Below are 25,869 nucleotides of genomic sequence, written 5' to 3'. Positions count from 1 at the left end.
ACTTGGAACAAAATTATCAGATTATCTCGAAAGTAACAATCATCCAAATTTTATATTTAATGTTTGGACATAACATAGCACCTGATTCGAGGGCTTCTACGCTCTTATCAAATTTGTGAATGGACCTCGCAGAAGCTAGGGTAAACACAAAATGCTGGAGTAAAGCAGCGGGTCAGGCAGCATCTCTGGATAGAAGGAATGGGTGACCTTTCGGGTCGAGACCCTTCTTCAGATGCCAGGGATGTATTCCTGTTCTCCGAATTTACTTTTTTAACTATTTACGCATACCGCATCAAGGACATTGGACTTTGTGTAAGGGACTGATGTGCTACAATGCTGCAAACTACATTCTGCACTCTGTATCTTAACCTTTGCTCCGTCTGTTCTTGAGTTTCAACCTATTATATCTGTGTGTGGTATATCTGATCCTTTTGGATTACATGCAAAACCAAGCTTTTCACAGTACTTCAGTACGTGACGTTCATGCACGTCCAGTTAAAATGAATGCACGTGTTGGTGCAAGGGTCGGATAGTCAGATATTTGAACAATTTGGATCTTTTTGGGGAGAGAGGTGACCTGTAGACGAGGAACCTGAACTGGAAGGAGACTAACATCCATCCGTGTGGCCAGTTTTGAAAGTTCTGCAAAGGAGGGTTTAAACTGATTGTCTGGGAGACGAAATCCAAAGTAGTATTCAGACAGTTCAAACTGAGCTGTCAGTGGACGAGCACTTTGTGACCAATCACGACAATTCAATTAGCTTTGAAACCCTGTGTAAAAGAACAGTTCTGGCCTTCAATATAAAATTCTACATTGGGTGGTGACAGTATGAGATAGGAACAGTGATTGGAGTAAGTTGTATGTGGGCAAAGGGGCATCTGAAAGGGGAAGTCTTTAAATTGTGATAGTGAGATTTCTAGATATGCATGTTGCCAGTGAAGGACAAGTAAGGAACCCTTGATGATGAGAGAAATTGAGGCTCTGGTTAGGGAAAAGGAGACATGGGTTAGGTATAGGCTGCTCGGATCAATGCTTTCCCGGTAGAAGTGTGAGAGATAACTGAAAGGCGAAAATCAGGAATACTTGGATACTTTAGCATACTTAAGAACGAAATCAGTAGGGCAAAAATGTGTGCACAAGGTGGCTCTTATAATTAAGGAGAAGGCAAATATATTTTCCAAGTATATTAAAGGAAAAGGAGTAACTGGAGAGTGAAAGGATATCCTCAGTGATCACCTGTGTGTAGAGCTGCAGGAGATGGGAAAGGTCTTCAATTATAATTCCTCCTCTGTCTTTACCAAGGAGAAAGGCTTGAAGTCTTGAGTGCAGTTGTATTACAGTCGAGGTGGTGCTTGATGTCGTTAACCGTATGAAGATACGTAAATCTTTGGGGGCTGTGATTAGATGTCTCTAAGGCTGCTGTTGAAAGTTAGAGAATACATTGCAAGAGCCTTGGCTGAGATATGTGAATCATTGTTAACCATGGGTAAAATGCTGACTATTTGAGGGTAGATAATGCTGTGCTTCTGCTTTAGTCAAGTCAAGTCAAGTCAATTTTATTTGTATCGCACATTTAAAAACAACCCATGTTGACCAAAGTGCTGTACATCTGATTAGGTACTAAGGAAAAAAAAAGAAACATACAGTAGCACGCAAACAGTTCATAGCGCCTCCTCAATGAGCCTCAAACGCTAGGGAATAGAAATAGGTTTTGAGCCTGGACTTAAAGGAGTCGATGGAGGGGGCAGTTCTGATGGGGAGAGGGATGCTGTTCCACAGTCTAGGAGCTGCAACCGCAAAAGCGCGGTCACCCCTGAGCTTAAGCCTAGACCGCGGGATAGTGAGTAGCCCCAAGTCGGCTGACCTGAGGGACCTGGAGTTAGAGAGGTGGGTTAGAACATTTTTGATGTGGGGGGGGGAATGTCCATTTAGGGCTTTATACGTGAATAGGAGGAGCTTGAAGTTGATTCTGTACCGTACAGGGAGCCAGTGGAGAGAGGCCAGAATCGGGGTGATGTGGTCCCTTTTACGGGTACCCGTCAGGAGTCTCGCTGCGGCATTTTGGACCAGTTGCAGGCGGGACAGGGAAGATTGGCTGATCCCAGTGTATAGGGAGTTGCAGTAGTAGACTGGAGGCGGGAGGAAATGAAAGCGTGAATGATTTTTTCTGTGTCGCCGAATTGGAGGAAAGGTTTGATTTTAGCTATGGTACGAAGTTGGAAGGAGCTGGCTTTTACCACAGCGTTGACTTGCTTATCAAATTTTAATGCAGAGTCAAATATCATGCCGAGGTTTTTGACATGCGGTTTGACTAGGCAGGATAGGTTTCCAAGACTGCCTGTTATCGGTTTGATGGAGTCGGGGGGGCCGAATAGGATGACCTCAGACTTGCTCTCATTTAATTGGAGGAAGTTCTGTGCCATCCAACATTTTATGTCCTCAAGGCAGTGTAAGAGGCTGTTTAAATTTGACTGGTTGTTGGGTTTCAGGGGGAGGTAAAGCTGAGTGTCATCGGCATAGCAGTGGAAAGAAATGCCGTGCCTTTGAATGATTTGGCCAAGGGGGAACATGTATAGAGAGAAGAGAATGGGGCCTAGGATGGAGCCTTGTGGAACTCCGCAGGAGAGGCTAGCTGGAGCAGAGGAATAACTGCCTATGTTGATGGCGAAACTCCTATCTTTGAGGTACGAAGCGAACCAGCTCAGGGCAGTGCCATCAATGCCAACCGCGTACCGGAGACAGTCAATAAGGATGGTGTGGTCCACTGTATCGAACGCTGCGCTGAGGTCGAGAAGGAGCAGGATTGCACAGTCGCTCGAGTCGATGGCGAGAAGCAGGTCGTTGTGTACCTTCAACAAGGCAGACTCTGTGCTGTGGTGGGCTCTGAAACCTGACTGGAAACTTTCCAGGATGGTGTTTTGGTGCAGGTAGTTATGCTTTAGAAGTGTTGCAAAGAAAATTCTGATAACTCGAGACGAGGACCCACGAGAAGCATAAACTATAGATTAGTGAAGGTGGCTTTTGGCACGTTGACTTTAATCATTCAGATAATTCAATGTAGAAGTTGTAACATATGTTACAGTTGTACATGACATTGGTCGCATATGTATTCTGTTCAGTTTAGTCATCCTATTTCAGAAAAGATAGCATTAAGATGGAAGTTTGTGCAGAGAAAATTTACGTGGATGTTCCTAGTACCCATGGACATGAGCTATAGAAATAAGTTGGGCAGGCTAGAACTTTATTCTCTGGTGTGCAGGAGACATTATTCTTTGTTCATCTGGATTGTGGTGCTCTTTGGTCTGTACAAAACCTCTTGGGCTCCCAGCTCAGTTGAAATGTTCAAGAGGGAATGTTGGCCCATTCCATACTGCAGGACAACATGAGAGGAGGGACTCGGCGGGGGGCACCGAGAACAATGGTGGGACCGGGCAGAGGGCCACCGAGAACAAAGAGGGACTCAAGGGAGGTCGCCGCGAATAACGATGGGACCCGTCAAAGGGCCACCATGAACAGGGGGATCTCGGGGAGGTCGCTGATAACAAATGGAGACCCAGTGGGGGACGGCAGCAACTAAGGGGGCCCAGCGGGTATGGGGGATGGGTTCCTGTGTTTCCATTCCCCTTTAAAAATGACTTCGGGCACAGAGGGTGGTGGATATGTGGAATGAATTGCTAGTTGAGGCACGTACAATAACACAATTTTACTGACATTTGGGCAGGTACATGGATGAGGAAGGTTTGGAGTGATAAAGGCAAACTTGGACAAATAGGGCTGGCTCAGGTAGGGCAGGTTGGTCGACACGTCTACTTTTGGCCGAAGCACCTCTGTCTGCTGTGTGACTTCCGTGTTTATGCCACGCAGCGAGAGAGAAATAATCTGAAAAGGTCTACATGAGAAAGAAAGATCAAAACAAGCCATTTAAATAAAATTGCATTATATCATTAAGATTACAGGATGCAAGGGACGTGTTTGAAGTAACAAGGCCAAATGGAAAATAGTACGTGGCGATTTTATACATAGATCAACAAAGGTAGATAGAGCATAGTAACGCACAGGACAGAAAAGGTCTTTTTGGTCCACAATGTCCATGCGGACCGATGCCAAGTGAAACTCATCTCCGCTGCCTTCACACAATCTATATTTCTCTATTCCCTGCATATCCACCTGCATATCCTTGAGCTTCTTAAATACCACTATCGTATTTGTCCCAACCACCACACCTGGCAGCGCGTTCCAGGCACCCACCATCCTCTGTGTAAAATAAAACTTCACCCGCACATCACCTTTCAATTCTACCCCTTTCAGCTTAAAACTGTGCACCCCAGTGTTCCCACAGACCCCTAGCCAGAATAACAAATGTCTGTCTTCTCCGTAAATGAGCTTTGAATTTAGAGGACCACATTGCTGTGAATCATGTGCATTCTTATTCTGCTGTTATTGTCGTGGTTTTCTTCAGCTTCGAAATTAAGGCAGGCGACACGGAGAATTCTTCGAGAAGTTAAAATCCTTTATTTGCAAACAACGGCTGGAACAATCAGGAAGTCAACCGCCTGACTGCCCTGACTGTCCACTTAGTGCATCGGGCAGTCTATGTTTATAGGATTATTCGAAACCTTATCTTCTTTACATTACCTCATACCCACACTCCTGCTCTATAATAATTCATTTCTTTGCAGTCCTCCTGTCTGGTCTGCCACCATTAAATCCCATTTGCTGACTTACCCTTATCTTAATACTCTTATCGCTTCACACTTCGCCTCCCTTATTTCCCTGCTAGTCCATCCCTCACATCCATCCATCACCCCAAGGCCTATGTCTTTCCTTATCTCTTCTCTTGCCACCATTATCTTTCATCCAAATGTGACAAGGCAAAGAGATAATGGTGTACAGGCAATACCTATGTCAAAGGTTACCAAAGTAGGAATGTAGTACAAATTACCAAAGTGCTGCTGACTTTAGGGATCTAAGGATTTGTACGCGTGTTTCTCAGTAGTCTCTTGGCCCTTGTCATTCATTCATGGTAAATATCCTGGTTTTATATGTCCCTCCAACATGCGTAAATTTGCCCTTATCAGGATTAAATTTGAAATCTCATTTCTCCGCAAAACATGTTGAGTAATCATCCACAAATACTGGTTCAAATCCAGTTCCGGCGGTAGAGTCAAGTGATCACAATTTTGGTAGATAACTGAAAGGCCAAAATTGGTAAAACTTGGAACAAAATTATCAGATTATCTCAAAGTAACAAGCATCCATATTTTATATTGGATATCTGGAGATAACATAGCACCTGATTCAAGGCCAGCTTCTTCCATGATCTTATCGAATTCGAGAACCAACCTCTCATAAGCTAGTGATGTATTCCTGTTCTCCCAATTTACATTTTACTTGTTTACGTCTACCCCATCAATGACATTGCACTTTCTCTAATGAACTGATGCGCTACAATGCTGCGAACTACATTCCGCACTCTGTATCTCCACCTTTGCTTCATCTGCTCTTCAGTTTTAACTAATTGTATCTATGTGTGGTCTATCTGATCTGTTTGGATTGAATGCAAAACCAAGCCTTTCACAGCACTTCGGTACGTGTGACGTTCATGCACGTACTGTTAAAATGAATGCACGACTGAGGAGTTGGTGCAAAGATCGGAGATTCAGGTATTTGCATAATTTGGATTTTTCAGGGATAGAGGTGACCTGAACTGAAAGGAGACTAACATTGTGTGGGCAGTTTTGAAAGTGCTGCAAAGGAGGGTTTAAACTGGCGGACATAACCCAAAGTAGTATTCAGATAGTTCGAACTGAGATGTCGGTTGATGACCACTTTGTGACCAATGACTACAATGCAATTAGCTTTGAAACCTCTGTAAAAGAACAGTTCTGGCCTTAAATGTAAAATTCTAAATTGGATGGAGGAAGTCCACCTTTGACAGTTGGAAATAGGAACAGTCATTGGAGTAGGTCGTCTGTAGGCAAAGGGTCGTGTGAAAGGGGAAGTTTTTAAATTGTAATAGCGAGATTTAAAGATATGCATGTTCTTAGTGAGGAACCCAGCTTGATGTGAGAATTCGAGGCTCTTCTTAGGGAAAAGGGGACATGGGTTAGGTCTAGGTCAATGCTTTCCTAGGAGACCTGGGAGAGGTTGAGGAGCATACTTAAGAATAAAATCAGGAGGGCAAAAAGGGTGCACATGATGGCACTTATAATTAAGGATAAGTCAAATAGATTTTCCAAGAATATTAAATGTAAAGGGTTAACTGGAGAGTGAAAGGATACCCTCAGTGGCCATCTATGTGTAGAGCTGCAGGAGATGGACAAGGTCTTCAATTATAATTTCTCCTCCGTATTTGGCATAGAGAAAAACTTGAAGTCTTGAGTGCAGTTGCATTACAGTCGAGGTGGTGCTGGATGCCCTTAACCGTATGAAGATAAGTAAATCTCTGGGATCTGTGATTAGATGTATCTAAGGCCGTTATTGTAAGTTCGAGAATAAATTGCAGGAGCCCTGGCTGAGATATGTGAATCATCGTTAACCGTCGGTGAAGTGCGGAACATTTGAGGGTAGATAATGCTGTGCTTCTGTTTGAGAAGTGTCGCAAAGAAAAACCTGATAGCTCAAGACTGGGAACCACTTGAAACATAAACTATAGATGAATAAGCCGAATGTTTGTGGTAAGACAGTTATGGGAGAGGATATAAGATGTATGTGCATTTGAAAAGACAGATATTGGGGATAGTCACCATTGTTTTGGCTTTGGAGGTTTCACGAATTTGAATGGCTCTTTTGAAGATGTACCTGAGAAGGTTGATGAGGGCAGAGCCAGAGACATAGTCTATACAGATTTCAGCATATACGATTCCCTGTGGTAGGTTAGATCGTATGGTGCCCTCGGGGAGATGCCTAACTGGATACAGAATTGGCTTGATGGCTGGAAACAGAATGAGGGTGGAAGATTGCTTTTCAGACTGGAGGTCTGTGAATAGTGTGCTACTTGGGGTCCCTGTTGGGCCCAGTGCTGTCTCATCTGAAGAATTTAATTCAATGGGGATGTCAAGGTATGATTAGCAAGTTTGGACATGTAAGTTTGTGAAGTCGATCCAGAATATGACATTCATGTTGAAAGGGAACGCCCTGGAGAGAATCCAGGAGTACAAGTACTTAATTCCCCAAAAGATGGCATCACGGGTAGATAGTGGTGAAGGAGGTCTTTAGCACGCTGGCCTTAATATAGAAGCTGGAACATATGTTACAGTTGTACAAGACATGGGCCGCACTTGTATTCTGTTCAGTTTTGTCACCCTATTTCAGAAAAGATAGCATTAAGATGGAACGTTGTGGAAATGGGATTTACGAGGATGTACCTAGTACCCGAGGATATGAGCTACAGAAAGAAGTTGGGCAGGCTAGAACTTTATTCTTTAGTGTGCAAGAACCATCATTATTTGTTCATCTTGAGTGTGGTGCTCTTGGGTCTGTCCAAAACAAGTCAAGTCAAGTCAATTTTATTTGTATAGCACATTTAAAAACAACCCACGTTGACCAAAGTGCTGTACATCTGATTAGGTACTAAGGAAAAAAAAAAGAAACATACAGTAGCACGCAAACAGTTCACAGCGCCTCCTCAATGAGCCTCAAACGCTAGGGAGTAGAAATAGGTTTTGAGCCTAGACTTAAAGGAGTCGATGGAGGGGGCAGTTCTGATGGGGAGAGGGATGCTGTTCCACAGTCTAGGAGCTGCAACCGCAAAAGCGCGGTCACCCCTGAGCTTAAGCCTAGACCTCGGGATAGTGAGTAGCCCCAAGTCGGCCGACCTGAGGGACCTGGAGTTAGAGAGGTGGGTTAGAAGATTTTTGATGTGGGGGGGATGTCCATTTAGGGCTTTATACGTGAATAGGAGGAGCTTGAAGTTGATTCTGTACCGTACAGGGAGCCAGTGGAGAGAGGCCAGAATCGGGGTGATGTGGTCCCTTTTACGGGTACCCGTCAGGAGTCTCGCTGCGGCGTTTTGGACCAGTTGCAGGCGGGACAGGGATCAACGAGATCTGGGTGTCCTAGTGCATCAGTCACTGAAAGGAAGCATGCAGGTACAGCAGGCAGTGAAGAAAGCCAATGGCATGTTGGCCTTCATAACAAGAGGAGTTGAGTATAGGAGCAAAGAGGTCCTTCTACAGTTGTACCGGGCCCTGGTGAGACCGCACCTGGAGTACTGTGTGCAGTTTTGGTCTCCAAATTTGAGGAAGGATATTCTTGCTATGGAGGGCGTGCAGCATTGGTTCACTAGGTTAATTCCCGGAATGGCGGGACTGTCGTATGTTGAAAGGCTGGAGCGATTGGGCTTGTATACACTGGAATTTAGAAGGATGAGGGGGGATCTTATTGAAATATATAAGATAATTAGGGGATTGGACACATTAGAGGCAGGAAACATGTTCCCAATGTTGGTGGAGTTAAGAACAAGGGGGCCCACACAGTTTAAGAATAAGGGGTAGGCCATTTAGAATGGAGATGAGGAAGAACTTTTTCAGTCAGAGAGTGGTGAAGGTGTGGAATTCTCCGCCTCAGAAGGCAGTGGAGGCCAGTTCGTTGGATGCTTTCAAGAGAGAGCTGGATAGAGCTCTTAAGGATAGCGGAGTGAGGGGGTATGGGGAGAAGGCAGGAACGGGGTACTGATTGAGAGTGATCAGCCATGATCGCATTGAATGGCGATGCGTACAGGCTCGAAGGGCTGAATGGCCTACTCCTGCACCTATTGTCTATTGTCTATTGATTGGCTGATCCCAGTGTATAGGGAGTTGCAGTAGTCTAGGCGGGAGGAAATGAAAGCGTGAATGATTTTTTCAGTGTCGTCGAATTGGAGGAAAGGTTTGATTTTCGCTCTGCTACGAAGTTGGCTTTTACCACAGCTTGTCAAACTTTAATGCAGAGTCAAATATCACGCCGAGGTTTTTGACGTGCGGTTTGACGAGGCAGGATAGGCTTCCAAGACTGCCTGTTATCAATTTGATGGAGTCGAGGGGGGCCGAATAGGATGACCTCAGACTTGCTCTCGTTTACTTGAAGGAAGTTCTGTGCCATCCAACATTTTATGTCCTCAAGGCAGTGTGAGAGGCTGTTTAAATTTGACCGGTTGTTGGGTTTCAGGGGGAGGTAAAGCTGAGTGTCATCGGCATAGCAGTGGAAAGAAATGCCGTGCCTTTGAATGATTTGGCCAAGGGGGAGCATGTATAGAGAGAAGAGAATGGGGCCTAGGATGGAGCCTTGTGGAACTCCGCAGGAGAGGCTAGCTGGAGCAGAGGAATAACTGCCCATGTTGATGGCGAAACTCCTATCTTTGAGGTACGAAGCGAACCAGCTCAGGGCAGTGCCATCAATGCCAACCGCGTACCGGAGACGGTCAATAAGGATGGTGTGGTCCACTGTATCAAACGCTGCGCTGAGGTCGAGAAGGAGCAGGATTGCACAGTCGCCGGTGTCGATGGCGAGAAGCAGGTCGTTGTGTTCCTTCAACAAGGCAGACTCTGTGCTGTGGTGGGCTCTGAAACCTGACTGGAAACTTTCCAGGATGGTGTTTTGGTGTGGGTAGGGCACTAATTGGTTTAGAATTGCCTTTTCAAGGACTTTTGACAGGAATGGCAGTTTGGAAATGGGTCTGTAGTTGCTAGGCAAGGTGGGGTCTAGGTTAGGTTTTATCAGTAGGGGCTGGACCACCGCGTGCTTGAAACAGGTTGGAACAGTGCCAGTGGCCAGAGAACTGTTGATAATAGAGAGGATGCTGGGACCGGCTATTGCAATGACATCCTTTTACGTTTAGTGACGTTTAGTGACGTTTAGAGCAAGGTAAAGCCAGCAAAGTCCGATCTAGGACAGTCCGAGCGTAACCAAAGAGGAAGATAGTAGTTCCCAGATCACGCGATCTCTGACATGCACTGGAACTGTTTACACTGTATTATTTCAATTCCTCCAGGTGTTAATTGTACAAGGCTTTGGCAATGCATCAGGTTGTGGAAGAGATCTGTGAAATCCTGTGCACACCCAGGTGAGAATGTGTGCATAGTGAAGCCTCACATACTCCTGGCAACATCCTGACACCATGTGTAATCCCACACACTGCTGGCAACATCCTGACACCATGTGTAACCCCACACACTCCTGGCAACATCCTGACACCATGTGTAACCAGAAACACTCCTAGATGGGTCCTGACATGCTGTGTAACCCCACACACTCCTAGATGGGTCCTGACACTATAATAATAATAATAATGTATTTTATTTATATAGCGCTTTTCATACACTCAAAGACGCTTTACAGAGATTTAGAGAACATAGGGAAATGAATAAATAGATAAATAAGTAAATAAATAAATGAACAGAGAAAGGAGACAGAAGGTGAGGTGACCTTCAGTGGTTGAAGGCAGTACTGAACAGGTGAGACTTCAGCGATGTTTTGAATGTGGTGAGTGAGGAGGAGTCTCTAACGGTTTGGGGTAGTGAGTTCCATAGGGTGGGAGCAGCGATGGAGAAAGCCCTGTCCCCCCAGGATCTGAGTTTGGTCCGGATGTGGGGGGGATAGGAGATTGGCAGCAGCAGAGCGGAGGGTGCAGGTGGGAGTGTGCCTGTGGAGGAGGTCGGTCAGGTGGGATGGGGCCAGGTTATGGAGGGCTTTGTAGGTTATGAGGAGGATTTTGTACTGGATTCTGGGGGATGGGGAGCCAGTGGAGTTTATAAAGGACGGGGGTGATATGGTCACGGATCGGGGAGTGGGTGAGTAGACGGGCAGCGGAGTTTTGAATGTATTGAAGTTTATTGATGATTTTTGAGGGTGAGCCATAGAGGAGGCTGTTGCAGTAGTCCAGACGGGAGGTGATGAAGGCGTGGATGAGGGTTTCTGCAGCTGTGGAGGAGGGGGATGGACGGAGACAGGCAATGTTTTTGAGGTGGAAGAAGGCTGTCTTTGTGATGTGTTTGATGTGTTTGTCGAAGGAGAGGGTTTGATCAAGGATGATTCCAAGATTCCGGATGTGAGGTGAGGTGGATACTGGGAGACCATCAATGTTGAGGATGAAGTTTTGGGTGGATTTGGTGAGCGATTTTGGACCAATGATGATGATTTCAGATTTGTTGCAATTGAGTTTGAGGAAGTTTGATTGAAGCCAAGATTTTATTTCAGTGATGCAGTTTGTCAGTGTAGAGTGTGTGGTGGGGGAGATTGACTTGGTGGAGATGAGGAGCTGGATATCATCGGCGAAGCAGTGGAAGTTGAGACCATGATGGCGGATTAATTGACCGTGGGTGGGTGGGGGGTCACATGTGTGGATGGCTGGGGTTCAGATGTGTGGGGACTGGTGTTCAGGTGTGTGCGGGGCTGGATTTCAGCTGGGTGGGGTGCTGGGTTTCAGGTGTGTGGGGCAGAGGGGGGCAGCTGAGTGAGGGCTTTGGGCGTCAGTTGCTCTGGTGTGTGCGGGGCTGGTGATCTGGTGTGTGTGGTGGGCAGGGGGGCAGGTTTGTTGTGGTGTGGGTGTCAGGGGGTCAGATGTGTGGGGGTCAGTGGGTCAGGTGGGTGGGGGCTGGGCATTCAATTGTGTGGGGGGAATGGGGGTCAGTTATGTGCGGTGGCTGTGCCAGGTGTGTGGTGAGTGTGGGGGGGCAGGTGTGTAATGGGGATTTGGGTCAAATTTGGGGGGGGTCAGTGGGTCAGATGTCTTGGGCGGCTGTGGGTCAGGTATGTGAGGACCTGGGGGTGAGAAGTGTGGGGGTTTGGGGGTCAGTTGTGTGTGGGGCTGGGGGTCAGGTTTGTGAGGGGCTGGGAGTCATGTGTGTAGGTGTCTGGTGGTTTGATATGTGGGGGGCTGGGGGTCAGTTTTGTGAGAGGCTGAGAGTCAGGTGTGTGGACGCCTGGGGGTCAGGTGTGTGAAGGGCTGAGGTCAGATGTGGGGGGCTGGGGGTCAGTTTTATGAGAGGCTGAGAGTCAGGAGTGTGGACGTCTGGGGGTCAGGAGTGTGGACGTCTGGGGGTCAGGTGTGTGAAGGGCTGAGGTCAGGTGTGTGGGAGGCTGAGGGGGTCAGGTGTTTAGGGGTGGTGGGATTCAGGTGTGTGTGGGCTGAAGTGGTCAGGTGTGTAGGGAGGCTGGGGATCGTGTGTGTGGGTGGCTGGAGGTCCGCTATGAGCGTGGGGGGGGCTGAGGGGGTCACATGTGTGGAGGGCTGGTGTTCAGGTGTGTGGGGGCCTGAGTGGGTCAGGTGTGTGTGGGGGGGCTGGGGCTCAGGTGTGTGGGGCTCTGGAGGTCAGCTGTGTGAGTGGGTTGGGCGTCAATTGCTCTGGTGTGTGCGGGGCTTGGGTTAGGGTGTGTGTGGGGGTCAGTGGGTCAGGTGAGTGGGGTCTGGGGGTCAAGTGTGTGGGGGCAATGGGGGTGAGGTGTGTGTGGGAAATGGGGGTGAGGTGTGTGTGGGAGTTGGTGTCAGGTGTGTCTGCTTGGCCTGGCTATCAGGTGCGTGGGGGGGCAGTAGTCAGGTGTGCGGGCGGAGGGGGGGTTGGTCGTCAGTTATGTGCGGGGGGTGTGGGTCAGTAGGTCAGGTGTGTGGGGAGTGATGGGGGCAGGTGTGTAATGGGGCTTTGGGTCATATGTTGGGGGGGTCAGTGGGTCAGATATTTTGGGCGGCTGGGGGTCAGGCATGTGAGGGGCTAAGGGTCAGGTGTGTGGGGATTTGGGGTCAGGTGTGTATGTGTTGGGTTCTAGGGGTCAGGTGTGAGGGGGGCTGTCAGTTTTGTGAGGGTCTGGGAGTCAGGTGTGTGGAAGCCTGGGGGTCAGATGTGTGTTGGGAGCTGTGTGTCATGTGCGTCGGAGGCTGGGGGTCCGGTTTGTGGGGGGCTGGGGTTCAGGTGTGTGGGAGGAGCTCATGGTCAGGTGTGTGGGGAGTCAGGGGGTCGGCATTTAGCGGACCTGTGGTTCAGGTGTTTGGGAGGGCTGTGGCTCAGTGGTGTGGAAAGCTGAGGGGGTCAGGTGTGTTGAGAGCTGGGGTCAGGTGTGTTGAGAGCTAAGGTCAGGTGTGTTGGTGGCAATGGGTCAGGTGTGGGGGCTGAGGGGGTCAGGTATATAGGGGGGCCGGGATTCAGGTGTGTGTGTGGCTGAAGTGGTCAGATGTGTGGGGAGGCAGGGGATCGGGTGTGTGTGGGGCTGGGGGTCCGCTATATGGGTGGGGGGCTGAGGGGGTCACGGGTATGGAGGGCTGGAGTTCAGATGTGTGGGGGGGGCTGGGGTTCAGGAATGTGCAAGGCTGGAGTTCAAGTATGTGGGAGGGCTGGGGGACAGGTGTGTGCGGGGCTAGGTATCAGGTGTGTGCGGGGCTGTCGGTCAGGTGAGTCGGAGGGGTGGGGGTCAGGTGTGTGGGGGGCTGAGGGTTTCAGGTGTGTGGAGGGCTGACGTCAGGTGTGTTGGGGGTACGGGTCAGGTGTGTGGGTGGCTGAGGGGGACAGGTCTGTGGGGGGGCTGGGAGTCAGGTGCGTTGGGTGGGTGAAGGTGTCAGGTGCGTGCGGACTGGAGATCAGTTGTTTGCGGGGCTGGGGTTCAAGTGTGGGGGGCTGGGGTCAGCAATGCGGGTGGGGGCTGATGGGGTCAGCTGTGTGTGGCTCTGGTCAGGATTGTGCGGGGATGTGTTTAGTTGTGTGTGGGGGGCTGGTGGTCAGGTATGTGGGGCTCTGGAGGTGAGGTGTGTGTGTGTCTGAGAATCAGGGGGTCAGGTGTGTGGGGGGACTGGGGGTCATGTGTGTGGGGGCTGGGGTCATGTGTGTGTGGATTCAGGGGGTCAGACGTGTGGGGGCTGGGCGTCAGCTGTGCGCGGGGCTGGGGTTCAGGTGTGTGGGGGAGTGGATGTGAGGTGTGTGTGGGGGTTGGGGTCAGGTGTGTGTTTGGGGGCTAGCTTTCGGGTACGTGGGGGGGGGAGTCAGTTGTGTGGGGTTGGGGGTCATGTGTGGAGGTGTCTGGGGGTCAGTCAAGTCAAGTCAAGTCAATTTATTTGTATAGCACATTTAAAAACAACCCACGTTGACCAAAGTGCTGCACATCTGACTAGGAAAAAAAAAGAAACATACAGTGGCAGGCAGCCAAACACAACGGCGCGGCCATCTTGAACAAAATGTTAATTCAATCACCCACAGTCCAACAACAAAAGCATTAAATAAGCATCAAAATTACACCCCCAAAAAACCCCCAAAAACACAGTCCAACAATAAAAGCACTAAACAGGCACCCAAATTACCCAACCCCAAAAACACAGTCCAACAATAAAAGCATTAAATAGGCATTCAAATCACACAACCCCAAAAACCCCCAAAAACACAGTCCAACAATAAAAGCGCTAAACAGGCATTCAAATTACACAACCCCAAAAAAACCCCAAAAACACAGTCCAACAATAAAAGCGCTAAACAGGCATTCAAATTACACAACCCCAAAAAACCCCCAAAAACACAGTCCAACAATAAAAGCATCAAACAGGCACTCAAACCACCCAACCCCAAAAACACACAAAAAAAGAAACATCCATCAAAGAAACATCCATCACAGGTGATGTGTCAGGTGTGTGGGAGCCTGGAGGTCAGATTTGTGAGACCGCACCTGGAGTATTGTGTGCAGTTTTGGTCTCCTAACCTGAGGAAAGACGTTCTTGCCTTAGAGGGAGTACAGAGAAGGTTCACCAGATTGATCCCTGGGATGGCGGGACTTACACATGAGGAAAGACTAGATAGACTGGGCTTGTACTCGCTGGAATTTAGAAGACTGAGGGGGGATCTTATAGAAACATATAAAATTCTTAAGGGGTTGGAAAGGCTAGATGCGGGAAGATTGTTCCCGATGTCCAGAACCAGGGGTCACAGCTTAAGGATAAGGGGGAAGTCTTTTAGGACCGAGATGAGAAAACATTTCTTCACACAGAGAGTGGTGAGTCTGTGGAATTCTCCGCTACAGAAGGTAGTTGTGGCCAGTTCATTGGCTATATTTAAGAGGGAGTTAGATGTGGCCCTTTTTGCTAAAGGGATCAGGGGGTATGGAGAGAAGGCAGGTACAGGCTACTGAGCTGGATGGCGGTGCGTACAGGCTCGAAGGGCCGAATGGCCTACTCCTGCACCTATTTTCTATGTTTCTATGTGAGAAGCTGCGGGTCAGTTGTGTGGAGGTGTCTGGGGGTCAGGTGTGTGGGAGGTTGGAGGTCAGTTTTGTGTGAAGCTGCGGGTCAGGTGTGTGGAGGTGTCTGGGGGTCAGGTGTGTGTTGCGAGCTGGGTGTCATGTGTGTGGGAGGCTGAGGGTGCGGTTTGTGGGGGGCTGCATTTCAGGTGTGTGGGGGGGGGCTCAGGGTAAGGTGTGTGGGGAGTCAGGGTGTCAGCTTTCTGCGGGGCTGGGGATCAGGTGTTTGGGATGGTTGTGGGTCAGGTGTGTGCGGGGCTGGGGATCAGGAATAATAATAATAATAATAATAATAATAATAATAATAATAATAATAATAATAATAATAATATTAATAATATTAATAATAATAATATTAGTAATAATAATAATAATAATAATAATAATAGTAATAGTAATAATAGTAATAGTAATAATAATAATAATAATAATAATAATAATAATAATAATAATAATAGTAATAATAGTAATAATAATAATAATAATAATAATAATAATAGTAATAATAATAATAATAGTAATAATAATAATAATAGTAATAATAATAATAATCATAATCATAATCATAATCATAATAATCATAATCATAATCATAATCATAATAGTAATAATAATAATAATAATAATAACAATAACAATAACAATAATATAATAATAATAATAATAACAATAATAATAATAATAATAGTAATAATAATAATAATAATAATAATAGTAATAATAATAATAATAATAATTATTATTATTATTATTATCATTTATTTTATATAGCGCTTTTCCAAGTGCTCAAAGACGCTTTACAAAACAGTCAAGACGTAAAAACAAACAGACGAACTGTCCTGACGGAGAAGCGGCGAACAAATAGCGCCAGCGTCCTCTCACGTCAGGGTCCGGCAGTAGACAATAAAGAACACAAGACACACAATTACAATTTTTTAACACAAACAGCCATCACAGTGATTGCTCCAGGCACACCCTCACTGTGATGGAAGGCAAAGAAAAGTCTTATCTCCTCCTCATTCTTCTCACGAGGCGATCGAGGCTCCCGACATTTGAAGCCCCCACCGGGCGATGGAAAGTCCCAGGCCAAGCCGAGCAGGCCGATAAAGGTCCTGAGCCCCCACCGGGCGATGGAAAGTGCCGCGGCCAGGCCACGCAGGGCGATGAGGGGCCTGCGAGCGGGTCGATCAAACCTCGTTCTTCGGGGCGGTCGAAGCTGCTACGGCTGGAGCTCCCGAAAGCCGGTCGCCACCCAGGGACCTGCGAACTCCCGATGTTGCGGTCTGCAGGGCCCACGGCCGAAGCCTCCGAGATGGTAAGTCCAGGCCCTGCGACCGGAGTCTTCAAGGTCGATCCCAGCTGGAGGCCGCCGACTCCACGGTGTTAGGCCGTAGCGCGAACGGAGATACAACACGGTAAAGGTCGCATCTCCGTTGAGGAGGAGATTGGAAAAAAAGGTTTCCCCCACCCCCCCCCCCCCCCCCCCCCCCACATAAACAGAGTTAAAAATAGATCAAAACGTACATTTAAACGATAACAATAGACAAAAACAATAAAAAACAGAGAGACTGCCGGTGAGCCGCAGCTGCAGAACGTAGCCACGCCCCCAAGATGTAGCTTTTGGACAAGAAACACACCTTCTATTCTCAACTCATGAACAACTGAAATCCGGATGGGTCGGCAATGTATTGAATTTCTCCTTCACTTCCAACTCGAGAGGTGTTGCAATTCTCATCAGAAGAAGTCAAATCTGATTTTTTTTTAAATGGTCGATTTATCTTTGTCAGGGGCCTTCCTGACCAAGTCAAAATCATTTTATTAAATTGTCATTGCCCTAATTATGATCAGCCCAAATTCATTAATGACCTTACATTGATGGTAACATAATTTAAGATTCCCATTGTTTGGGTGCGGGTGATTTCAATCACATTTTAGATACTAATCTGGACGTGTGTGGGGGACTGGGGGTCAGGGTGTCAGGTGTTTGGGGGCTGGAGGTCAGGTGTGTGTGGGGGGCTGGGTGTCAGGTGTTTGGGGGGGGCTGGGTGTCAGTGGGTCATGTGTGTAGGGGGCCACGTGTGTCTGGAAGGTGGGGTCAGGTGTCTACGGGGTCACGTTTGTGGGGTGGGGGTGGGGGTCATGTGTGTGAATGGTCAGGGGATCATGTGTGCAGGGGGTCATGTGTGTGGGGGGCTGGGGGGTCAGGTGTTTGGGGGCTGGGGGTCAGGGCTCAAGTGTTCATGTGTGCAGGGGGTCACGTGTATGGGGGCAGATGGAGTCAGGCGTGTGGGGGGTCATGTGTAGGGGGTCACGTGTGTGGGGGCGGTTGGGGGTCAGGTTTGTAGGGCCTAGGGGTCAGGTGTGCGGGGGCTGGGGTCAGGTGTGTGGGGGCATGGGTTAGGCTTGTGGGGGCTGAGGGTCAGGTGTGTGGGCTGTCTGGGGGTCAGGCGTGTGTGGGGGGTCTGGGGGTTAGGTGTGTGGAATGACAGTGGGTCATGTGTGTAGGGGGTCACGTGTGTCTGGGGTAGTGGTCAGGAGTGTGGAGGTCAGAGGGTCAGGTGTGTGGGGGCTGGGGGGTCACGTGTGTGGGGGCAGATGGTGGTCCGATGTGTCGAGGGTCAGTGGTCATGTGTGTAGGGGGTCATGTGTGTCTGGGAGGTGGGGTCAGGTTTGTGACGGGGTGTGGGGGAGTCAGGAGGTCATGTATGTAGGGGGCACGTGTGTCTGGAGGATGGGAGTCAGGTGTGTGGGGGTCTCGGGGTCATGTGTGAGGCTGGGTGTCATGTGTTTGGGGGGGCTGGGGGCCAGGTGTGGGGGGCTGGGAGTCGGGGCCATGTGTATAGGGGGTCACAGGTGTGGGGGTCAGGGGGTCTTGTGTGTGTGTGGGGGGGGCTGGGGGTCAAGTGTGTGTGTGGGGGGGGGGGGTGGGGGTCAACTGTGTGTGTGTGGGGGGGGCTGGGGGTCAAGTGTGTGTGTGGGGGGGGCTGGGGGTCAAGTGTGTGTGGGGGGGCTGGGGGTCAAGTGTGTGTGGGGCCTGGGGGTCAGGTGTGTGTGGGGGGGGGGCTGGGGGTCAACTGTGTGTGTGTGTGGGGGGGGCTGGGGGTCAAGTGTGTGTGGGTGGGGCTGGGGGTCAAGTGTGTGTGTGTGGGGGGGGCTGGGGGTCAAGTGTGTGTGGGTGGGCTGGGGGTCAAGTGTGTGTGTGGGGGGGCTGGGGGTCATGTGTGTGTGGGGGGGCTGGGGGTCAAGTGTGTGGGGGGGTGGGGGTCAAGTGTGTGGGGGGTCACGTGCGAGGGGCCCCTGACACCCACACCTGACCCCCACACACCTGACCCCCAGCCCCCACATGCGTGATCCCCGACACACCTGATCCCCAGATCTCCCCACACACCTGACAGAGAGGGAGAGAGAGGTGGGGGGGAGGTGTGAGATGGTTTTGGGGGCGGGGCCGGGATGCGGCGCGGGGCGGGATGCGACGAGTGGGCGGGGCCGGAATGCGGCGCGGGGGCGCGGCTGAGCTGAGCCGGGTTTCAGGGCGCTGGAACTTCAGGGCGGTGCCGCTGTCAATCACCGGGCAGTTTCGTCACCGCCCGTTGCGCGTCACGCATGCGCGGCCTGGCTCGCGCGGAGACGGTTTAACGGCCGCTCGCCCGCGCGCCGCCACCGGTCACCTGACCCTCCAACCGTCAGCGCAGGCCGCGCCCGCCCCTCTGCTCCCATTGGTTGTCGGCGGTGTCCGCCAACTGCCTTAGCCAATGGTGGAGGCCGAGGGGGAGTGTCCCCGCCCCCCGGAGTCCCACGCGCAGGCGCAGTGCGGCTCCGTGGATCCAGGGCGGGCGGGGAGAGGGGCCCCGCTGTCCGGGCGGGCGGGGACAGCCGCTTCCCATCGGTGAGTATTTGCCGCCGGCCCCCAGTGGACGGGTCTAATCTTGGGGAGAGACTGCGGGTAAATCTCCCCATTGAGTTTGATTTGTTGTTGTGAGGACTTTGCATTGATTGTTGTGACTAAATGTGTCCCGGTGAGAGTTTGAAGCAGGAAAGTCATGTCCAGCACCAGCTGCACGTTGTTATGGGACGTGTTGGTGCAGGTGCTGCACAACAATCACACAGAGTTGAGTGAAGTTGGAGCTAACAGTTGATGTGTTGAGGGCGCTGAGCGGTCTGGTGCTGTGGAAGCAGATGGCCCAGTTTGGTTCACAAAATGGCTGCATGTTCAGGGCACTGTTTCACAATGAAACCATCAGCTTATTATTCCCGGGTCCCGTTATTTTTACTGATAACACTTCCTCAGTTGCCGGAGTAAAGGCCTTTCTGAGCCTTTGTGTGAGGAGAGTTGCACATTGTTATCAGCTGAGACTGAGTGATCCGAGGACAAGGTGCAGCAGAATGAGAGTAAGAGCAAAGGATACTGTGAGGATTTCAGATTTGCAACATGGAATGCATTTTGTACATGTCAGTTCTCATTTCATTATTCAAATGAGTTGGGACTATTGGGTTTGTGAGTGGAAGTATGAAAATGACACAAATCTGTTGACCACTGTAAGGTAACGTGTGACTTTTGCAACCAGTTTTATGGGAATGGAAGCTAAAAAAATCGCTATTCCAGAAGATCTGAAGGAAAAAGAGAAAATGCCAACATGCTGGAAACACTCAGCAGTTTATAGACAATAGGTGCAGGAGGAGGCCATTCGGCCCTTCGAGCCAGCACCGCCATTCAATGTGATCATGGCTGATCATTCTCAATCAGTACCCCGTTCCTGCTTTCTCTCCATACCCCCTGACTCCGCTATCCTTAAGAGCTCTATCTAGCTCTCTCTTGAATGTATTCAGAGAATTGGCCTCCACTGCCCTCTGAGGCAGAGAATTCCACAGATTCACCTAGTACCCGAGGACATGAGCTACAGAAAGAAGTTGGGCAGGCTAGAACTTTATTCTTTAGTGTGCAGGAGCCATCATTATTTGTTCATCTCGAGTGTGGTGCTCGGGTCTGTCCAAAACACGTTGTCCTCCCAGCTCAGTTGAAATGTTCAGTAGGGAATGTTGGCCCATTCCAGATTGCAGGACGACAGGAGAGGAGAGACTCAGCGGGGTGGGGGGAAGGTGATGAGGTAGCCCAGAACAAATGTGGGACCAGGCAGAGGACCACCGGATACAGAGGGACAAAAGGGAGATCGCCGGTAACAAAAGGGGAACCATCGTGGGACGGCGAGAACAAAGGGGAGCGATGGGGTGGGGGTGGGGTGGCGTCTGTGGCCACGTGCAGCGGCCGACCTGGTTCGCCGCTGCGAGCAGCAAGTAGATCTGTTTGATTAACGCGGCGACTCTTGTGTATTGCCGAGGCGAGTTATTACTGTATGATATTACCGGGTTATGTGCAAAACAATGCATTTCACTGTACCTAGGGACATGTGAAATTAAGTATGATGAAATATTGAGATTGAAGGCTGATTTTATAGAGACGTATAAAATAATGGGGGGAAATAGAAAGGGTGTACGCACAGGCATTTTTCCTCAGAGCTAAATAATCCAAAGGGCGGGCGCTTCAGATGGGAGGGGTACCATTTAATAGGAACATGAGGGTTAACATCTTCTCACAGATTGGTGGGCATATGGAACAAGCTGTCAATAGACAATAGACTATTATCCGAGGTGGTAAATTGAAGCGGGCATAATAATAACATGTCAGAGAGTTATAGAGTGATACAGAGTGGAAACAGGCCCTTCTGCCCAACTTGCCCACACCGGCCAACATGTCGCAGCTGCACCAGCCCCACCTGCCCGCGTTTGGCCCATATCCCTCCAAACCTGTACCTGTCCAAGTGTTTCTTAAATGTTGGGATAGTCCCTTCTTCAACTACTTCCTCTGGAAGCTTGTTCCAGACACCCATCACACTTTGTGTGAAAAAGTTACTCCTCAGATTCCTATTAAATCTTTTCCCCAAAATAGATTTGGACAGAGTGGTTTAGAGAGAGTATGCTCAAACCTTGGACTGATGGGACTAACATAGATGGTGCATTTTGGTTAGGTTTGGCCAAAGTGCCTGTTTTCGTGCTCTGTTTCTAAGACGATCATGCACTTCCACTTGCCCCAGAATGCCAGCTCATATCGCTACCAGTTATTCCGAACCTGCGGGTCTCTTACTTTGAAATTGTCGTGCAACCTGCAATTAATGTGGTTTTTTTCAGGTGGGATATTAACTCAAGTTGGCAAGGTGCTCAAAAGTATTTGGCCAGGCACCTCTTCAAAGATAGATGGTCAGAACACAGGATCAACGACTGAAAAGCAAAGTCAGATGGGGAGCAGAACCTCAATGGAATGTGAACCCACCGAAGAGGAAAGGGAGCAATGTCAGCCCAGAGGGAGAGGAATAGGAGACATGGTTCACAGCCCTGGAATTGACCCAAGTGGCGAAATCCATCATAACCGAGAATTATTAAACAAGGAATCATCGAGTCTCATGCAAGGAGCAGGTGAGTGACATGGGTGGGGAGGGAATGCTGCAAAATGGTGAAGACTGCAGGGAGAGAAAAGAGAAAAAGAAAACTAAGGAGTTAGGGCGAGGGGAAATAGGAGAGAGGAATGGTGGTGGAGCAGTGTTATACCGACTTGGTTAATGACGCTACCGTTTTCTGCGAGGATCAGTTCTGGAACCTCTGCAACTTCTGATCATGTCTATGATTTGGACAAAAATGTAGGTGGTCGAGTTAGTATGTTCAAAAACATTCAAACTATTTGCAGAATTGTGGATCATGAGGAAAGCCGTCAAAAGCTCCACTAGAATACACATCGGTTGCAAATATGATCTGAATGAAGGCAGACAAAGATTGGATTGTTTTCTCTGAGTAATGAAGGCAGAGTGGAGGCCTAATAGGAGTATAGGATAAAAGGGGCATAGATATTGTCAGTCTTGTTCCCAGGGTGGGGATGACTTACTGGGGAGTGGAATGTTTAAAGGGGGCATGCTGGACAAGTTTTTTATGCAGACTTTGGTCCGTTCCTGAGCAGGTGGTGGAAATGCTGTTTAGACTGACGCATGACTGACACAGTCAGGGAACAGAAGGATCCAGTCCATGAGCAAGTAGATGGGATTAGTTCAAATTGTCATGATATTGATAGTGCAGATATGGGGGATCTAAGGGCCAGTTCCCGTGCTGCACTATTCTATGTTCTATGTATCATCTCCAGGTTTGGCTTCATTAATCCAAATCATAAAGTCATGGACTCGTGCAGCAACGAAACAGGTTCTTCGGCCCATGTTGCCCCATCTGTACTGGTCCCACCTGCCTGTATTTGGTCCATACCCTTCTAAACCTTTCTGATCCTTGCACCTGTGCAAATATATTTTAAATGTTGTGGTAGCACCTGCCCCAACTACCCCCTCCGGTAGCTTGTCCCATATGTCCCCATGATCTGTGAAAACATTTTCCCCAGATTCCTATGAAATCTTTATCCACTAACCTTAAATCTATTTTCTCTGGTTCATCATTCCCCTGCTCTGCATCTAAGACACTATCCACTCCCCTCACGAACTTATCCACCTGAATAAGATCATCCCTCGTCCCCCTGCCCTCCAAAAAATAAAGTTCTCGCATGCTCAACCTCTCCATGTCATTCAGGCCCTCAAGTACTGGCAACATGCTCTTAAATCTTCTTCGCACCATTTCCGGTTTGGTAACATCTTTCCTATAACAGGGTGTCCAGAACTGAACGCATAAACATAGAAAACATATAAAACATAGAAAACCGGTGCAGGAGGAGGCTATTCGGCCCTACGAGACATTACTGCCATTCACTATGATCATGGCTGATCGCCCCCAATCAATAACCCGTGCCTGCCTTCTCCCGATATCCCTCGATTTCACTAGCCCCTAGAGTTCTATCTAACTCTCTCTTAAATCCATCCAGTGATTTGACTTCCACTGCCTTCAGTGGCAGACAATTCTACAAATTCACAACACTCTGGGTGAAAAAGTTCCTTCTCACCTCAGTTTTAAATGGAATCCCCTTTATTCTAAGAATGTGGCCCTTGGTTCTGGACTCGCCAAACATTGGGAATATTTTTCCTGCATCTCGCTTGTCCAGTGCTTTTATAATTTTATGTTTCTATAAGATCCCCTCTCATCCTTCTAAGCTCCAGTGAATACAAGCCTGGTCTTTTCAATCTTTCCTCATATGTCAGTCCCGCCATCCCAGGGATCAATCTAGTGAACCTACGCTGCACTGCCTATGTTACTGTAAATGTGACCTCGCCCAAGTCTTGTAAACCTGTTACATAACGTCCCATCTTCTATACTCAATATTCTGATTGATGAACCCTGTCCTTCACCGAGGTCCTGTCCTGCTTTGACTTCCCAAAATGCAACACCATGTACTTATCTGTATTAAACTCCATTCAACATTCCTCAGCCCAACGGATGAAGGCCCCATTGCAACACTTGATAACTATCGTACTAATCATGTCTTGTGTACTCATCCAAATCTTTGAGATAATCCACAAACAGCAATGGGGCCAGCAACGATCCCTGGGGAACACTACCAGTCACAGGCCTGCAGTCTGAAAAACAAACTTTCATCGTCACCCTCCGCTTCCTATTACGGTCAATTCTTTATCCAGTCACCTAGCTCTCCCTGGATCATTTGCGATGAAACCTTCCAAAGCAGTCTATCACGTAGAACGTTACCAAATGCTCTGAAGTCCATATGTAAAGTCTACGGCTTTTCCCTTATCAATCTTTTAAGTTACTTCAGAAAATTCAATCAGATTTGTGAGACATGATCTCCAATGTACAAAGCTATGCTAACTCTCCACAATCAGTCCTTATCAATCCCAATATGGATATATCGTTCCCCTCAATATTCTCCAGTAATTTGCCTACCACAGACGTTAGGTTCACTGGTCTATACTTCCCATGGTTTACCTTGCAGCCCCTCTTAAATACAGACATGGCATAGCTACCCCCCCCGGCACATACCTGTATCTAATAATCATTCGTATAGCTGAGCCAAGGCACCTACAATTTCTAGTCTACCTTCCCACACTGACCTCGGACATAACTGATCAGACCCTGGAGATGTATTCACCTTCATACACCTTGAGGTATTCAGCACCTTCTCGACAGTAATATAGACTGTTCTCGACATTTCCATTAATTGTCCCACGTTCCCTGCATTACCCATCTTCCTCCAGATTAAACACAGAGGTAAAATACTCAATAAGAACGTTGTATATCTCCTGTGGCTCCACACTGAGATGACCACTTTGGTTTCTAAAGGGCCCTATTTCCCTTAATATCAATTAGAACTTTGAATCTCCCTTAATATTATCTGCCAGAGCTACCTCTTGATCCATGTATACCCGCCTGATATCCTCCTTTGGTATGCTCCTCAATTCCTGAAACTCTTCTGGGAATAGACTTGATCCCACGTTCCTAGATCGATCCCAAGCTGCCTGCATTTCCCTGACCAGAGCCTCAAATTCTCTCATCATGCAAGCTTCGATGCTCCCACTTGCCTTGCCATTCTCTTTAATATGAGCATGCATGCCTTGAACTCTTGTCACAACATTTTTCAAAGCATCCCAATTTCCGGATATTCCTTTGACAGTAAGTCAAAATCCCCCAAAATGACTACCTTATTAGCCGTATAGCTACCTGTAATCTCTTGGCATTTGCGCTCCTCCAATTACCGCTGACTATTTCCCCCCGCCCACCCCCCTCCCCCAGCAATTCACATACCCATCAAGGTGATCAGCTCCTTTTTAGTTAATTGCTCCACCAATACAGACTTACTTGAACGAGCCATGAGCCATATCAAATTATTCACAAAATGCTGGAGCAGCTCAGCAGGTCAGGCAGCATCTCGGGAGAGAAGGAATGGGTGACGGGACAAACAAAGGATATAGGAGATCTGGGAAGGAGGAGGGAAAGTTGGAGAAGTCGATGTTCATACCACTGGGCTGCAAACTGCCCAGGCGAAATATGAGGTGCTGTTCCTCCAATTTCCGGTGGGCCCCATTATGGCACTGGAGGAGGCCCATGACAGAAAGGTCAGACTGGGAATGGGAGGGGGAGTTGAAGTGCTCGGCCACCGGGAGATCAGTTTGGTTAATGCGGACCGAGCGCAGGAGTTCAGCGAAGCGATCGCCGAACCTGCGCTTGGTTTCGCCGACATGAGCCATATCATCTCGGTCTACTGCCGCAACATTCTTCCTACTCAATAAAGTCCTCTTTCGCCATCGCCTCACTCGCTACATCCTGGAACATTAAGCTGCCAGTCCTGTCCCACTTAGCCAGATTTCTGTAATGGGTACAACATCCCAGTGGCACATACCTATCCACACCCTCAGCTCATCCGCCTTACCCCTCAGACCTCTCACATTAAAATAATTGCAATTCAATCAAACAGCCCTACCTCGCTTGTTGTCACGTCTATATTGTCCACCCCACCCCCCAAACTTATATGAATCCCACCACGATGGGTCTTCCAGGCACGATGCTTCCTCCTGCCTAATATTACTGCTCTTCCCTGACGGGTCATCGCCTAACAGTCAACATAGCATCCCAGTCGCACACACCTATTCACACCCTCAGCTCATCAGCCTGACATTAATAATTGCAATACAATCATGTAGCCCATCCTGGCTCGCTGTCATGCCTATTTTGTCAACTGGACTTTCTCTGAAAGT

General features: G+C 48.6%; 1 protein-coding gene across 3 annotated transcripts in view; it reads left to right on the top strand.

Annotated features, from left to right (window-relative positions):
• Nucleotides 1-25,869, top strand: part of LOC144590078 (NACHT, LRR and PYD domains-containing protein 3-like) — a 50,635-nt gene that overhangs the window by 5,552 nt on the left and 19,214 nt on the right. Inside the window, exons 1-2 of one of the 3 annotated variants that reach the window (XM_078394945.1) lie at nucleotides 18,987-19,073; nucleotides 21,371-21,655. In XM_078394945.1, coding sequence (XP_078251071.1) covers nucleotides 21,478-21,655 — 178 coding nt within the window. In that variant the 5' untranslated portion in view covers nucleotides 18,987-19,073; nucleotides 21,371-21,477. Of the gene's footprint in view, nucleotides 1-18,986; nucleotides 19,074-21,370; nucleotides 21,656-25,869 lie in introns of those variants that run through there. The other 2 variants (XM_078394944.1, XM_078394946.1) reach the window with 2 other exon arrangements.

Source organism: Rhinoraja longicauda, unplaced genomic scaffold (assembly GCF_053455715.1).
Source record: "Rhinoraja longicauda isolate Sanriku21f unplaced genomic scaffold, sRhiLon1.1 Scf000120, whole genome shotgun sequence".
Lineage (NCBI taxonomy): Eukaryota > Metazoa > Chordata > Chondrichthyes > Rajiformes > Arhynchobatidae > Rhinoraja > Rhinoraja longicauda.
This window is presented reverse-complemented; position numbering and strand designations above follow the sequence as displayed.